The sequence below is a fragment of the Mandrillus leucophaeus genome, unplaced genomic scaffold, assembly GCF_000951045.1.
Source record: "Mandrillus leucophaeus isolate KB7577 unplaced genomic scaffold, Mleu.le_1.0 Scaffold261, whole genome shotgun sequence".
Lineage (NCBI taxonomy): Eukaryota > Metazoa > Chordata > Mammalia > Primates > Cercopithecidae > Mandrillus > Mandrillus leucophaeus.
The window spans coordinates 499,600-516,945 of NW_012102710.1; the positions used below are offsets into that span (position 1 = coordinate 499,600).

General features: G+C 37.1%; 1 protein-coding gene across 1 annotated transcript in view; it reads left to right on the plus strand.

Annotated features, from left to right (window-relative positions):
• The window catches only part of TAPT1 (transmembrane anterior posterior transformation 1), a 66,690-nt gene that overhangs the window by 17,932 nt on the left and 31,412 nt on the right, over positions 1-17,346 (plus strand). The window contains exons 4-7 of the mRNA XM_011984132.1: positions 10,759-10,921; positions 13,997-14,132; positions 15,491-15,588; positions 15,762-15,831. Coding sequence (XP_011839522.1) covers positions 10,759-10,921; positions 13,997-14,132; positions 15,491-15,588; positions 15,762-15,831 — 467 coding nt within the window. The remainder of the gene's footprint in view (positions 1-10,758; positions 10,922-13,996; positions 14,133-15,490; positions 15,589-15,761; positions 15,832-17,346) is intronic.

The following is a 17,346-nucleotide window of genomic DNA, read 5'->3' on the forward strand; positions in this document are numbered from 1 at the left end:
TTGAGACGGAGTCTCGCGCTGTGTCACCCAGGCTGGAGTGCAGTGGCGCGATCTCGGCTCACTGCAAGCTCCGCCTCCCAGGTTCACGCCATTCTCCTGCCTCAGCCTCCGAGTAGCTGGGACTACAGGCGCCCGCCACCACGCCCGGCTAGTTTTTTTTGTATTTTTAGTAGAGACGGGGTTTCACCATGTTAGCCAGGATGGTCTCGATCTCCTGACCTCGTGATCCACCCACCTCGGCCTCCCAAAGTGCTGGGATTACAGGCTTGAGCCACCGCGCCCGGCCGGGTTCCTCCATTTCATTTGAGAATCATTGTTGTAATGGTCTGTGGAGCCTTAGTTACTGGTTATAGATGAGACTGATTTGTGAGAGTGGAAGAACTCTGGAAGACCACTGTCCCATGGGGAGGATCAGATAGCCTGACCCGACATTGACTGTTTTGTGAGCTGTGCACAACTGCCTGACTCCTCTAAGTGTGCTTCCCCATCAGCAAAAAGGAGCTATTGAGAGCTCAGCATCTTTTACCACAAAGATTGGAAGATGTAAAAAAAATACCCAGCATAGTACCTGGATCATAGTAGACCAGAACAGATAATCAATTTTCTTCTTTTTCTTCTCTACCAAAACTAAGAATAGTAAGGTGAAGGTGTTAAGCTTACATGAAGCTTAATGCTTTATTGGTCTTGAGGTTAAAAGCAAGTTTGGCTTTTACGGTTTTCTTTCTTTGTATAGTTATACCAGTGTGTCTCCATTCTGTATATGGTCCCTCTTTACAGCATTTTTATTTAGTTCTTATCATAAATGTCAAAGTTATGTTTCTGACATGCATCACTTTTCTGAATACATTTCATTCTGTGAAAATTCTAAAATGCTAAAATGAACAATAATTTGTGAGGCTTCATTGAACTATGGTGACTGTTCCATGGTGTATAAAATATATAATTAATAAAATATTTTAACCATAGCAATTGAGTTAAAAATTAGTGGTTGATATACACAATTATATGGTTTTTTAAAAAAGACTAAAACCATGAAAGATTCTTTTTTAAAGTAGTAAATGAGCGTATACTTGATATTTGGTAACACATATGGTCTTTTTAAAAATAAGACTTAATCAGTTTTGATAGAAATTCCTCCCATTATAAATTGGAATAATTATGATGATGATCACATTATAAAAGGATTAAAAATTCTTGTTTTTCAAGATTACATGGAGTAAAACAATTATAAAACTTCAGCTCCTGTCATTGTTACATGCTATATTCTGTAACTTACTTGCCTTCCAGGATAACAGTGAATTAGTGTGACATATTTTATTAGTCACAAGTTAATCAAATGGGAAGGTAGTTTTAGAAATTTAGTCATTTAAGTTATTTCTAGTACATCCTTTTTTCTTTTAGGAGAAATTTTAAGAAGGCCTTATTATTAACAAACTTTTTTAAAGGCATTTGTAGCATGGTACATTAATACTAACGAAACCTAACCACAATAAACTATTTTCTTTTGTCACTATTGGGAGCTTCATAACATCATGGCATTTTAGTTCATTTTCAGAAGACCAAAATACAATCTAATAAAACATTACTAAATATACATCTTTATTTGGAACTGCATAAAGCGAATAGACACATGGAAATTTAGATAAAGTCAGGTGAAACACATGATAGAAAATTACTAATAGTGCTGGATGTGGTGGCTCATGCCTGTAATCTCAGCACTTTGGGAGGCCAAAGTAGGGGGATCGCTAGAGGCCAGGAGTTCAAGACCAGCCTGGGCAACATAGTAAGACCTTGTCTCTACAAAAAAATTAAGAAATTCGCCAGACATGGTGGCACATGTCTGTGGTCCCACCTGCCCCAGAGGCTGAGAGGTTGGAGAATCACTTGACCCTGAGAAGTCAAGGCTGCAGTGAGCCATGATTATGCCACTGCACTCCAGCCTGGGTGATGGAGTGAGACCCTGTCTCAAGTAAAGAAAGAAAATAAACTAATACTATGTAGGACTTTTCACATCTACATTATGAGCTACATTACTTTTTAGTTATTCTTTGATCAACAATGTGCAACAAGTTCATGTTCTAGCCATCTTTATGTGGATGGCTTTTAAAGGCATGTCATGTGCTCAGTGGCTGTTGGCACAATGTGATAAAACATTAAAATGATAGATAAGCTAATGACTATATTCCTTCTGGAGCGTTCCCTTCCTTGGGCATTGGTTAGCACACATATGAGGTCTACTAAGTAAGAGTGGTGATTTGCCAGTGATCCCAAGGGTCTCTCTTTGGGGACAGTTGTTTGAAGTTCCACCTTGTTATATTGTACAGGCATCTAAAACTGTGCTGCACTCAAGTTCATTTCTGCATAGCCCCTGTTACATGGAAGAACAGGGCATGTAAAATAGTGTTAGAATTCTGAGTCTTTTCTAGACCAGCACGGTGGTACACACCTGTCGTCCCAGAACTTTGGGAGGCCGAGGTGGGAGGGTAGCTTGAGGCTGGGAGTTAAGACTAGCCTGGGCAACATAACAAGACCCTGTGTCTACAAAAAAATTAAAAATTAGCCAGATGTGATGGCACACACGTGTAGTCCCAGCTACTTGGGAGGCTGAGGCGGGAGGATTCCTCGAGCCCAGGAATTCGAGGCTGCAGTAAGCTGTGATTGCACCACTGCATTCCATCCTGGGTGACACAGCAAGATTCTGTCTCTTAAAAAAAAAAAGGTCTTAAAGTGTTGGTTCCGAAAATTAAAAGGTGTTGCAGGGAACTGGGAAATCTTATCTCTTCCAGTATTGACTTTACTAGTGGTTAATGATCCCTACCTCTAACCTGTTTTAGATATTTTAAGATTTTTTTTTTGTAGCACATAAGGTGATTGCTTTCTTACATTAGTTTGAAATACTTTGAATCTAAATTTGTTTGAGTAGCATTTGAAAATAAGGTGTTTTCTACTTTCAAAGTTAAGCTAAAATGACACTAGAGGGCAGCCTGTTACACACTACATTTAAGACTCCATTGAAGATTTCCCCTGCAAACACTTCTTGCTATTTCTGCTTTGGAGTAACTGAAAAATTAATTTCATGCTATCACTAATAAATACTTACATGCATAAAAAACATGAAATGCAGTTAAAATTATATAACAGTTTCAGCAGTTTTAAATGATAGGAGTTTAAATGAAACTTACATTTTCATTTAAATTTTAAATGAAATGGAGTTCAGGCAATTTTAAATGCCTTGAGGATAGCCAAGTTACACAGAATAGGAAAATCCTGCCTAATGTCTTAGTGCCTTAAGTATGGTTTGTTAAAATTGAGTAATTTGTGCTTACAGTAATATAGTTTGCAGTTTTTGTTTCTTTGAGCAATTTAGAAAATATCTCTTTGAGCATTATTTTTAAAGTCACAAAACTTGAAATATTTGATAAGGTGAAGGTTACATTAAACAAAACTATTGTTAATGTTAAGTCTAAGACCTTTCAAATATTTTAGGAATATAAAAATACTTTTTAGGTTTACCAAATGATTATTTAGAAATAGCCAGATTTTGCCTTCTGATAGCTTTTATTCCAGTGTTTTCTACTTCAATTAAAGATTATTCGATTTGTCTTGCCTGTAGTGATGTCATGTTCCATCCTTTTCAGCAAGCAAAAAGTGCTCTTTCCTTCAGTCTGACTTTGTTTCAAAGAAATAAGAAGAAGTGAAATAGACCAGCAAAGAAGTTGATTGCAGTGTTTTAAGTAATGGTTTCTTTTTTCACTCTCCTGTATTTCAGTCTTCTTTCCATAAAAACTTACTGTCTTCCTAGTCTCTTTGTTCTTTGAAATTGTTTTCACAAAAGGGAGGAAACAGTCCATTTGTCAAATTAATCACGATGCTGACATGGAAACAGTTAACTCTTTGCAGTCTCTAGAACTGTTTGGTTCAGTATCATTTCAGTAATGTAAATTATTGCCTTCTTTTTATATTGGAGATTAGTGTTCTCACCTCATCTGTTTGCAGATTTACATCTTGTACAGCATTTGTGAGAAGCTTTTTAAAGCACATATACCCCCGTGTTCTCTGCTTCATAACTTAATATTTGAACCTATTTCTAGATCTTCTGCAAACTTGTCATGGTTTTTGACTTAAGTAAAATAAAGACCCTGTCCCTTCACTAAGGCGGAGGACAAGGGTGGTTCTACAGTCCTTAAGTAAACCCAGCCTTCATCATGATGGCTCATCCAGCAGGGTGTTTTGCTGGCTTTGACCCTGTTATTAAAGCACTGTTCATTATGAGATGTTGGCAGGGTAATTATCTGGAGTCGTATTTATATGTGGTGTTTGCCAAGGATGCACTCCCTCCCTAAAAGTTTATGTCTGTCCTCGGTGATCTGAAGAATACTTCATTGAAATTGTTTCTGGTGAATTAACAACCTTGAAAAATCTTTGCCCCCAAATGTTTTGTTGTAGACTTAAAAAAAATTAGAAAATGCATCTAAATTATTTAAAAGCAGATTCACTTATGTATATCTTCCCTCTTTCCCAGATAAGAGTAGTTGTCATTTTAGAAATCATTTGAGAAACTTCTTGAACTAGGATAATCTTTTTAATGATTCCTGGCATATAAAACAGAACAAAGTTTTGATTTATTCTATGAAGTATCTATTCCTTGAAAGAATAATACAATTTTTGTTTTTCAGAAAAGCAGACTGCTTTATATTATGTTAGAGGTACCAAACATCCTTTTTCCAAATTTACTTGTAGAATTAAATGAAAAATAGCTAATTATGTACCTTTGATTTACCTGGCATTTTTGTCAGCCCTCTATTCTCCTAAAATTGGTGACTTCGTTTTGTGCTTTAGAATTCTTAGTCACGTGAGTTAAAAGTTAAAGAAGATTATAGAGAAAAATGATATAGCCTGGTACCAAGAACTGAGTTATTGTTGAAAAAACTTTACTGAAACATTTTAGAAAGTGATAACTTGAGTTGAACAGGCTTAAGTAATAAATGCCGGAGTGCTTTTTGGTTTTTGTTTTTTTACCATTAGAGCATCTAAAATATGTGTGAGCAAATGTTCTGACCCCTGGCCCGGCTTTAGGCGTAACTCTCACATGAGGCTTCACAGGCTTTTATTTTTCTTGGTTGAAGAGGCAATGGTATCATTTTCTTTTGAGAATTTATCCCATGGGAGAGCTCTTGTCTCCCAGAATTATGAATTTCAATTGCTTGAGAGTTTCCTAACCTTTTGAGTTTCCTTCTTATGCCTTACCTCTTTAGAAATAGTTCTACCCAAGATTAACTTCACCTGTATGTTATAAAAGATTTTTCTCTTTTTAGACAAAATTAAGCCTTGATGTTGGCCTAAGTGATTGATGCCACCACTGTAGCACAAGTAGGGAGAGCTCTTGGTAACTTTCTCTAGGGAAACAAATATGCCTTTTACTTCTTTTTACCAGGGCTGATCTATGTGGCTTATTTGTTGAGAGCAATATATTTGTTGTTATTAAAAAGTCTTCGTAACGCCAGGTTTTATTGTCCCGTTTCCTCACTATGGAGCTCTAAGTAGCGTAGCAACATTACAACCTTCTCTCTTTCTTTCTCTCTCGTAAATCAGACCGAAGGGAGGAGCACTTTCACTTCCTTTATAGAATGGAATGTGGTGGCACAGGGACTCCTTGTGGTGAGTAAACCCTGATTTTTCCTTCTATACTCTTGGCCAAATTGACATTCATTAAACGCAAAAGTAAACAGGATAGGCAGACATAGCCATTAGCTAAGAAAATGTGGATCCCTGTCCTTTTCAAAATAGCATCTTTACTTGGTCTTAAAGCTTTGTCCGCATTTCTTTGTGAAGGATTTGACTGTGATTTCACCTAACATGAAAATCCACTCAGAAGTGATCTTTACACATATTAGCTTAGACTTAGCAAATACCTCATCCCCAAAGCCACAGAAATTGGCTGAGCTTAATTCCTTCCATATAAGCAGTTTTTATTTTGCATTACTAAAATTGTGAACATAGCTTTATAAAAACAGGTTTTTTTTTCTAGTATAGTTTGAAATTAAAGTTTAAGAAATGGTTTGAATCATTCCATTTATGTTAAGTATTTTTCTGTTACATGTCAGTCAAACTTAAGATTTAAAATACTTAATTTTCTAATTGAGGAAAACATCTTGATTTCACTACTTTATTCCAGTTTACTTTAAAATTATAAAAGGACTTCACTTTCAAAAATAAAACCATATTAAGTATTTTGCATTTTTATTTCAGTAGTGCTTGTGTTTCTTCCCTCTTTCAATTATACCACAAATGGCTGAAAATAGAGAGAGCGAGAGATCTAGTCTATGTATTTCGTAATGAAATAACTCATGCTAATATTCTGGCATGTTTCAACACTGATTTGCAATAACTATGCTGGGATTCTCCCATTTTTCTCGCTCATGTTTGGTGCCATGTCTTCCTTCTTGATCTTTCTGTCCACTACCAGATTTTACTTTAATCACAGTTAGCGTATTATCTTCCACTAAAGAGGAGAAGGAGAAAGCTTACCCTTGATCGTCTTTCTCTACTCTATAATTCGGTTTCTCTAAATCTATGAGCCCTTCGAAACAACTGGAGATGCTCTAATTGGTAAATTGTACAATGTAAAAGTGTACAGTTGCTAAAAACACAATGGAAATGGAAATGTTTGTAAGGATAAAAAATAAAATTTAGGAACGTAGCGAATTTGGTTTCTCTAAGGTTGGTTTTACTAGAAATTTTTAAAAGAATTCTGTTTAAATGTCTTGTTTTGAAAAATGTTTAAGTTCTATTAAATATCTGATGTAATACTACTTGTGTGATGACATACACCCAAAGTTGCAAATTAGATTAGCGGGTTTTTTACTTTGCCCAACGGTATATTTCACTCGTTTATGCTTTCGTATGGGATTTTCATCATTTGCAAGGTGAATTGCCAGTAACCACCACTTAGCCATTTATAAGAACTTTAGCATGAAAGTATTTTTCAAAAGCCAATTCAGGGTTGAATAACAGGGCCTTGGATAAGCTTCTTAGGGAGTTTGAAGTGCTTATCAGATAGTCATCTAAAAATATCCTGGCAGAGAAGGAACAAATAAGCCGATTGGTTCAAGTTGTTTTAACCAGGTAAACTTATTTGTGAGGTTAGGTCTTTTCTTAGAAAGAGGCTGTGGTACATACAGCTGTCTTTTAAGATGCCACCTTAGAAATGATTTTTTATTTTGGCAGCCTTTCTTTTTTGTTAACAAGGACATTTATATGGAAACAAGACTCTTTCCAGGTGTGGTGGCTCAAGCCTGTAATCCCAGCATTTTGGGAGGCTGAGACGGGTGGATCACCTGAGTCAGGAGTTCAAGACCAGCCTGGCCAACATGGTGAAACCCCGTCTTTACTAAAAATACAGAAAAAAAAAAAAGAAAGAAAGAAAACAAGACCCTTGTTTTTAAAGGTTCTGCTTCTTGTATTCTTTATTTGAATAGTATTCCTTAGTTCTGAAAATCACAGTCATCCCTGCAGCAACCAATTATGATGTTAGCAATGGATGGAACGCTTTCACCAGAGCAGGGGGTGCACAGAAAGCAGTGAATTCAATATGTGTATATCATATACATATCATATAGTCCAGGTTTTTTTGCATTCATTTTTAGAAATAAAGACCAAGTGATAGATAGGTTTGTTTTTTTGTATAGCAATTTATTCAGATGAGATTGCAATACAGTGATAAAGTATGCAGTGTTAAATTTTACAGAAAGATAATAGGTTCTGAGTTGTTGATTCCTGCAAGTTTAGAAGTTCTGTTTTAAAAAGTCCAGAATGCAGATGGTTCTGAAGAGCGTGCCTTCTGGAGCCAGATTGCCAAGTTTCCATCCCTGCTGCACCATGTGGGAACTTAGTCACTGTGCAACCACAGGCATGTTCTTGAGTGTCCCTTGGCTCATTTGTAAAACTGAGATGATTAAATAAATAGGATTATTGTGAACACTAAAAGGAATATATGTGGATTATCTAGAATAGTGCCTGCCACATAGTAACTGAATTGTAGCATTAGGTGTTTCTACAACTTTTCTTTGTTAATTTGTCAGCTTGGTTCAAAAAGTGTGGTATTATATCATTTTGAGATATGTATTTCCAATGTTTGGTAGATCTAATTTCTAACTATGGCTTGTATTAAATATACTGTTCCTTCATTGATATACTAACACATTGTTCTTTGATTCCAAATATGTATATAAAGAAACACAATTGGATATATACTTAAAAACCCTTTGTCTCTTAAATAAAATTGCTCTGACTGAGATCACTCAACTAAGTAGATGCCATCTAATACCAAAAGCTCTAAGTATAGTTTTCTACTTAGTTATCAAAATTATTTTTGTAATTAATACAAGTTAATACTACCCTACTTTTAGTTCGTATAATTTTCTTTAATTTATAAACATGATTTACAGTCTTTGAACACAAAAGCGCATGACTGTTGGTGATGTGTGACTTTCAGTATATGCTGAGCTGTGCCACACTTCTGAGTGGGGGCTGGTGGCTCACCATTTGTTCCCTGCGGCCCAAGTGGAGACAGTCATACCAAGGCCAGGAGCTCACAAGTGTTCAAAATGTCTCCTCTTCTCAGTGTTTGGATGAGAAATATGTTTAAGGGATCAAGATCCAATTCTTGGCAGGTATAATAGGTCTTCCATTTTCAGTCTTGTAGGGATGGAGGCAGGAAATTACCTTGATATTCAGATAGTCCTTGGCAGAGATCTGTGCTCTGGGCTGGTTGGCTGGGAGTTAGGAGATGAAGGGCATTCTTTGTTCCCTGAGGAGAAAAAGGTCTCTCTCTTTCTCTGTGGGAGAAAGAGGAACAGCACTGGATAAAAGAAAGTCATGGTGAAAGAGAAATAATGATAGAGATTGATCAACTTTGTCCTTGATGCAATTTTTCCCAAAGCCTTAACTTCAACTGCTAAGAATAATTTTACTTGGCTTTCCATACCCATCTTAAGTCGTGTGATCTGACTTAGACAAATTCTGACCTCTCTCTCGTTTAGGCTCATTGGTCCAGCCCAGTGTATGTCCAGCCACCTTTAGCCCTTGGTGAACAGTCTTCACAGAATTTGCCTGCTTTCAGAACTTCTGCAGTATCTTACATTCTGTCTGTAAATAGATCAGCCAAATTCATATCTAACTGAAAACATCATACAGTGCACATTGTAGAAAACAAGAATGAGTTTCTGTAACAACTGCTCACAGGATTGGTAGAGCATCATTGTGACTTTATAAAGCAATGTTTCAAGTAACAGTTTGGAAGATTTACACATTCCTTGTTAAACTCCACAAAGATCTTTGAAGGAAAAGCATTAGGAAAGAGCTCTGGAGAATATGTAGCCAAGGAATATCAAATACATTAGTGACTCAGACGGCCAATGGCTAGTTAGAAAATGAGCCCACCCCTGTATTGTTGCTTAGAACATCGTCACAATTGGTGGAAATGAAGAGATTCTGCAGCTCCTAAAAAAATATACTCGGGCTGTTTTATTGATTGCACTATGCATAAAAACTGCCAAAACAAGAGACAGCATTTTCCGTCCTGAGGAGTCAGCCTACGACAGGCAAAGAGAACGTATCTTTCCCATTCTTGTCACAAGAATTTTAAATCCAGTGGAAGAAATCTTAATTTCTTCTTTTCTAATGTATTTTTTGCTCTGTCTTATTAAGATGGTTCCTTTCACAATTTAGGTTTAGCTCCTTATACTCTAACCTCAGAAGTGAGGAGTGATTATTCTGCTCATATTAATTATGAAAAAAAATTTCGACTGAAGTCCCATAGGACTAACATCTGTAATACAAAAGCTGTCCTATAAACCAGTACAAAAAAGATAGGGAGTGTTTACATGAAATATAAATAACTGTTAAATATGTGGAAAGATGTTTAGTGTCCTAATGATAGAAATTAACGTTAAAACTACACTGTGTACAATTTTCCACCAATGAGACTGGCAAAGATCCAAAAGTTAGTCAAACACTGTATCAGTGCCCTGGGCTACAGGCTTTCTCATGACATTGCTAGTTAAGGTATAAACTGTACCCTGTACAGCGGGCAGTTCAGCTGTTTCTGTCAAAATTTCAAGTGAATATAACCTTGGAATTCCAATTTCAGGAATTTATCCTACAGATACACTTTCATATATGAGACATGGCATGTACATTGCATCATGGCTTGTAATTGCAAAAGACTACAAATCTGTCAGTGGTATGTTAAATAAGTTATAGTTCATCCACATAGTGGAACACTATACTGCCATAAAAATATGAAGTCCTGATGAACTTGTATGGAATATTATGCCATTAAGTACAAGATGCAGAGCAGTATGCATAGAATGTAGCATTGTGTGAAAAGGGCTGATCCAGCAGGCTACATGCAGAGATTCATGATTAGTTAAAAGTTTATGCCATATGTCGTAATGGTGGAAATCTGTTGCTCGAAAGCACCCTATCAGTAGATACCTGCCCTCTGTGTTCATTTGTCAAAATTGCCAACATCTAATAGTAATTCTCACTTAAAATCTTTATATTCTATACTTGGACAGAAGATTTTACACTGTCGAGTAGTCATGTAGTTTAACTTCCCTTGTTTGAAGTTTTTAAAAGATCAACATAATTCTTATTTTTACCTTTGTATGCCAGTGTATATCAAGTAAAGATTATTGTTTTTGTGAGAACATACAGAGTAAAACTTATATTTTTATTACTTCTTGTATGTTTCAGAGACAGACGTTTGCTTCAGCCTGCCCAGGTGTGTGACATTTTGAAGGGTGTCATTTTGGTCATCTGCTATTTTATGATGCACTATGTTGACTACTCCATGATGTACCACCTGATAAGGGGGCAGTCCGTCATCAAGCTCTACATCATATACAACATGCTGGAGGTAAGGACCTCGCTTACCCTGCACAGGCCTGGCCAGGGCACTCAGCTTCAAGTCTTCCAATTCTGAAGGTACCTGAGAGTCAAGAATGCTCTACCGACTCTAGTTGTGGTGCTTCTGGCCTTTACTGTGCTATCATCACTTGGGGGGCTCTTGTTAAACATGGATTCTTATTTAGGAGATCTGGGCTGGGTCTGGAGAATCTGCATTTCTCAGGCGGTGGGGTTCATGCTGCTGGTCTGGGGCACACCTCTGGTGGCAAGCCCGCAGGCATGGTGTGTCCTCACGTAGGCTGGGAAGAGTCTTGCTGTCCAGACATTTTAGAACCAGTACCCCCTTGAGTATCCAAATTGTCAAGTGCTAGGAAAATTAGTTTCACAACTTCATTAGAAACCCATGCTAGAACTTTAAATTATGAGTTAAATGTTATGATTATGTGTATGTTTGCTATAAGAAATACACATTTTAAATTGCACATTTAAATTCAAATCTTTACATAGGGCAAATAAATATAAGTTCCCTATTTTTGTAAGTACTTAATGTTTTTAGTACAATACGTCTCACTTTAAAGCATTCAGCGTATGAAAATCTACATTTATGTAAAAAATAAGTTGAGCTGACATATATTCACTTTGCAAAAAACTGCTTTGCTTTATAAGCCAAATATTCATAAGTTTTTAAAATAGTAAGCTACCTAAGTTATATAATAAACTTTGAAATTCAAATTGCAAGCTGGCACAGTGGCTCACACCTGTAATCCCAGCACTTGGGGAGGCTGAGGCGGGCAGATCACCTGAGGTTAGGAGTCCAAGACCAGACTGACCAACATGGTGAAACCCCGTCTCTACTAAAAATACAAAAATTAGCCATGCCTGGTGGCGCGTGCCTGTAATCCCAGCTACTCAGGAGGCTGAGGCAGGAGGGTCACATGAACCCTGGAGGTGGAGGTTGTGTAGTGAGCTGAAGTCATCCCACTGCACCCCAGTCTGGGTAACAGAGCGAGACTCCATCTCGGGATTGCATTTTTATATTTTATTTTTGGGGGGATACAAATAAGGTCTATTTATCTTTTTAATTAGCCATGAAGAGATTTTTCCTAGTGAGAGGACGGATGGGGTGGGGGCTGCTGGCCTTTTTGCTCTAAAGCTGCATTGCTGTGGTAGATAAGGACTCTCCATCTCTTCAAAGAAGCCTTGGAGCTCTAGCCTTCTGGTACCTCCTAAATTCAAGACCAAGATGTTTTAAAACCATACCCCAGCTTCCTGATTCTAGGCTTGCTGCATGTACACTTTGCCCCACCAAGTAGGTTGCCTCGGGGTGGATGGGGACAAAGTTCCTGAAACAGAATAGCTCATCTTGTTCTCCCTTCCTTCTCATAGAAAGAGCCTAGACCTCATTCGCTATTCCCCTCTGCTCTCTGCCTTGCTCTTGTCACCGCTGCCCTTCTAGTCTCTCCTTCGTAGGCTTTCCATCTTAGGAGATTGGAAAGTGCAAGGGTTTCTCCCTGTCCCCTGACTTACAAAGCCCTCTCAAGGTAGTAGTATTGTTACTAGAAAATAGGCCAAGAAAAAGGATCCATGAATTGCTGATGAAAATGATTTATATACGTATTCGCATTGTAGACCATAATTGATGAGGTGGCTTAAACACAGTGGATGAGAGTCCATGCTCTGGTCTAGAGGCAAACCGCCTCTGACCAAATCCTAGTCCTTCCTTTATTACCTGGTTATCCTGGACATAGTTACTGTTGCTGAATATCTCTAATCCTCAGTTTCTCATCTGTAAAGTGGAGACACTAGGGAGATTATGAGGATTAAATAGACCCCACATAGAAACGGTTTAGCACAATATCAGGCCCATGGTAGGAGCTCCCTAAATGGTAGCTGTTATTCATTCAGCAGATCTTTAGTTGGCACTTGCTGCATGCCAAGCATCTTAGACCCTGAATACTCACAGGTGAACCAGCCTATTCTCATGGAGCTTATATTCTACAGGTGAGAGATGGACAATAAACAAGGAGATATTAGGAAATGATATATTGTATGATGAAAAAGAACAGACTAACGCAGTAGAGACCATAGGAGCCACAAGAGATTGGGTGGTCTGGAAAAGGCCTCCGTTAGGATGTGGCATTCAAACTGAATCCTGAATATCATGCCCTCCTTTTCTCCGTTTTATGTGTCACTTTTTACTTTACACTTTTATGTGTCACTTTACTCACCTTTTCTCCGTTTTATGTGTCACTTTTTATACTGTATTCAAGGAGATTGATACCGGAAAATATGTTTAGGAAGTAAATCTGCATATTTTATTCCATATAATAAACCTCAAAAAAATACAGTTACCATTGTTTGCAAATATTAGATATGAGTAGGTCAAATTATATATTTGTCCTAAATTTGAATCCTGAGTTTGAATTTAAAGTGCTAAAACCAGAGGAACCATGTTTTTGATGTGCCCACCCCCCGCCCTTTTTTTTTTAAATTTGTTGTTGTTGTTGTTGTTGAGACGGAGCCTCACTTTGTCACCCAGGCTGGAGTGCAGTGGCGCAATCTTGGCTCACTGCAAGCTCCGCCTCTCGGGTTCAGGCCATTCTCCTGCCTCAGCCTCCTGAGTAGCTGGGACTGCAGGCGCCCGCCACCAAGCCCGCCTAATTTTTTGTATTTTTAGTAGAGACAGCTTTTCACTGTGTTAGCCAGGGTGGTCTCAATCTCCTGACCTCATGATCCACCCGCCTCAGCCTCCCAAAGTGCTGGGATTACAGGCGTGAGCTACCGTGCCTGGCCAGATGTGCCTACCCCTTTTATTTTTGCCACTGTTTAAGACTTTCTTTGTTACAAACATAGCTAATTAGACAGTCTGATTGAAATTCTGTACATATTTTAGCACTTACTATTTGTTAAAGAATAAAGAAATGTGAGTGAATAAGTAAACAAACATCTTCACTCTTCTTTAGCTTGCCTTCTACTAGGATTTTAAATCCTAGTAGATCTCCAGGATTTGAGCTATATCTCAATTTTAATGACATATTTAAGTGGAATATTAAGAAACATCTTACAAGTCATTTTTCTTTTTTAGGTAGCTGATCGTCTGTTTTCATCTTTTGGACAAGATATATTAGATGCTCTCTATTGGACAGCAACAGAACCTAAAGAAAGAAAAAGAGCCCACATTGGGGTGATTCCTCACTTTTTCATGGCTGTTCTCTATGTCTGTATCCTTATAGACTTACTGGAAATTTCCAACAGTTAATGCATAGTCTACCTTATTTTATTTGGTTAGCCATTTCATAGATTTAAAGACATATAGATAATGTATGTATCCTGAAGATTAATGTGAAATATCTGTGTTCTGTTGAGAAATTGTTTGTCATAATAATTGTAATTAATTTAAGGAGCCTCATGTATGCATTATTCTTTGAGCTGCTGGAAAACAGTTCCATTTGCAGTGTAACTGATTATAAGGAAGAATTTTATAATAAAAAGGCAGCGTATTTTTATACATACATTATTTACATAGATCTATATAATTTTTCATACTTATATTAGAATTTTTCTTGAAGTTATCTTTAAATCCAGGAATTCTTTTTTATAACCTTGGGCTTAAAATGCATAGAATTTATCTAAAAGTAAAATGTGAAATTGGTTGGGAGGAGTTTTGGTGGTTTTGTGTATTTGTGTATTCATCCCTGGCTTAAAGCTTTTCTATTGGAGAGTAAATGCTTTATTATATAAGCAGTGTACGTGTTTGTGTGTACCCCTACATATTTATAACACACGTTCCTGCTTTTAAGTTCCATGTGAAGTCAGGACTCATTCACAAGAATGTGTCACTTTTTTTTTTTCCTATCTCTGTAAGAGTGACACTTGAAAGAAATTGGGTTAATACTTGGAAAGTTAAAGAACCAAGTGGGAAGATACCTGTGAGGGTAGAAGCTTGTTCCAGTTTTAATGGAGTAAAGCAGTTACCACTCTTAGATATAAATTAACTATTCTGTATGTAATACAAATGTAATTCTGCAGTTTATGGATATATTCAAAATGACATATGAAGAAGAATCTTAATTATCAGATATTTCTTACTGCCTTACATTCCACATTTCCTGAAGAATCATGGAAGAAAATCACTTCCAGACTTATAGTTTGTGCTTTCTTTTTTACATTGCAAATTATCTTAATTCAGAATGTGTATTTCTTAGTCTCTTCTTTCAGTATTTACCATAATTTATTCCATTTACTTAACAAACTTTTCTGAGGGCCTATTTCCTGAGCACTGTGCCATGTGCCAGAGATACAGAAAGAACAAAACAACCCTGTTCCAAAGGATTCATGGTCTAAATAAATGAATATGTAGAGGTACATTTCCACTTTTGTTCATTTCATGTGGCTATCCTGTCAAATTTTTATCAACTATAGCTAATAGGGAAATTATGAAGATAATACAATACTTACGTAGACGCGATTTTAGAAAAGAAAGTCATCTTCTTTCTTTATTATTCACTTTCAAAATTTTGTAGTATTATCAGTAACAATATGAAAGCAAATTTAAGTTTTTTCCTTGACCTTCTATTAGTTTTGCATGCAATTCTTATAATGGTTCAAGCAACAACTCTCAATGTAGCTTTTAACTCACACAACAAGTCTTTGCTTACTATCATGATGTCTAATAATGTAAGTATGAGATTTATCTTACATTTTTGAAGTTATACGGGCATTTCAGCTGCAATACTCTGGGTGGGATAAAATTCTTTGTTCTATATGTTGTTCTCCCGGAAGTTTTATAGGAAGCAAGTCCAGTTTTTAAACTATTATAATCATAAAGATATTTCTGTTTACTGTTTCAGTTTGTTGAAATTAAAGGAAGTGTTTTCAAGAAGTTTGAAAAGAACAATCTCTTTCAAATGTCAAATAGTGGTATGTACGATTAGATTCTACTTGAAGTTCTGTGCGGTATTTTGCAGTTCATTCTGAAATCCTAATGGCACATTTTCTCTGGGCCACTGTTTCTTCAACTTAAACTGTACCTTCTCTTATGCTATCAACATCTTTACTAGGTTTTCTTATCTTTGGTTACTGTAATCACAAGATGTTTGAGATGAAAAATTAGAAACATTTGTGTAGCACCATACGATACTTTGAGAAGCTTCTTAATAATCTAGAAATTTCTCTGAAGTGGGTGGTATTATTCCATTTTATAGATGTGAAAACTGAAACACAGAGAAAATGATTTGACTTCTCCACAGTCACATAGCTTCTAGGAGAATTATGACTGTGAATCTCAGAATGTCTCTAAGTCCTTAGCTTTTTTAGTTATTATTTACTGCCTTCATTCTAATCCTAAAAAGTGTGAAGGGACAAAATTTTTTGCCTGGAGTGGGCGTCTTACATAGTTTTTAAAAGCCAGAGCAGAACAGTGTAGTGGGTCATGGAGCCCTCAAGAACAGCCCCAGGGGCTCTACCAGGGAGTGTGCTCAGAGTCAAAAGTGTTTTCACAAGAATATGAAGACATTATTCATCTCTTCTGCCATGGTGACATTTGCACAAGTCATGAAAAAATGGTGGTGTTTTAGCATGAATCCAGACAGATGTACAATAGAGAGGATCCCTAAAGGAACCTGGCTTGATGTCCTTGAGGAAGGTGAGGCGTGTCACGGGGGAGGCGTGTGGGCTGGTTGTAGATAAGAGCACACATGGCTCATCCAAAGCAGTGCTTGTCAGAGTTTTTGCTTCTGGGACCCTTTTACATGCTTCAAAAAGTATGATGATCAGCTGGGCGCAGTGGCTCACACCTGTAATCCCAGCACGTTGGGAGACTGAGGCTGGTGGATCACCTGAGGTCAGGAATTCAAGACCAGCCTGGCCAACATGGTAAAACCCCGTCTCTACTAAAAATACCAGAATTAGCTGGGCATGGTGGCAGGTGCCGGTCACTCTGTAGCTGTAATCCTAGCTATGGACTCTACTCTGTAGCTGTAATCTAGCTACAGAGGGGAGACTGAGGCAGGAGAATTGCTTGAACCTGGGAGGCAGAGGTTGCAGTGAGCCGAGATCGCACCAGAGCACTCCAGCCTGGGTGACTAGAGCGAAACTCCATCTCAAAAAAAAAAAAAAGTATGATGATCCCAAAGGACTTTTATTTATATGGATTATGTCTCTCGCTATTTACCATATTTGAAATTAAAACTGGGAAGTTTTAATAAAAATATTACATGCTTACAAAAATAACATTTCAATAAAAAAGATATTTTCTAAAACAAATTAAAATTTAGTGAGAAGAGTTGCTCAACAAGTAATGCTGGAATAGTTGGATAAAGGTTAAAAAAAAGAACTTTGGCTCCTCCCCTGCCCAAGAAAATTAATTCATTGTGGTTCATAACCCTAAACATAAATGCTAAAATTATAAAACTTTTAGAACAAAATATAGGAGAA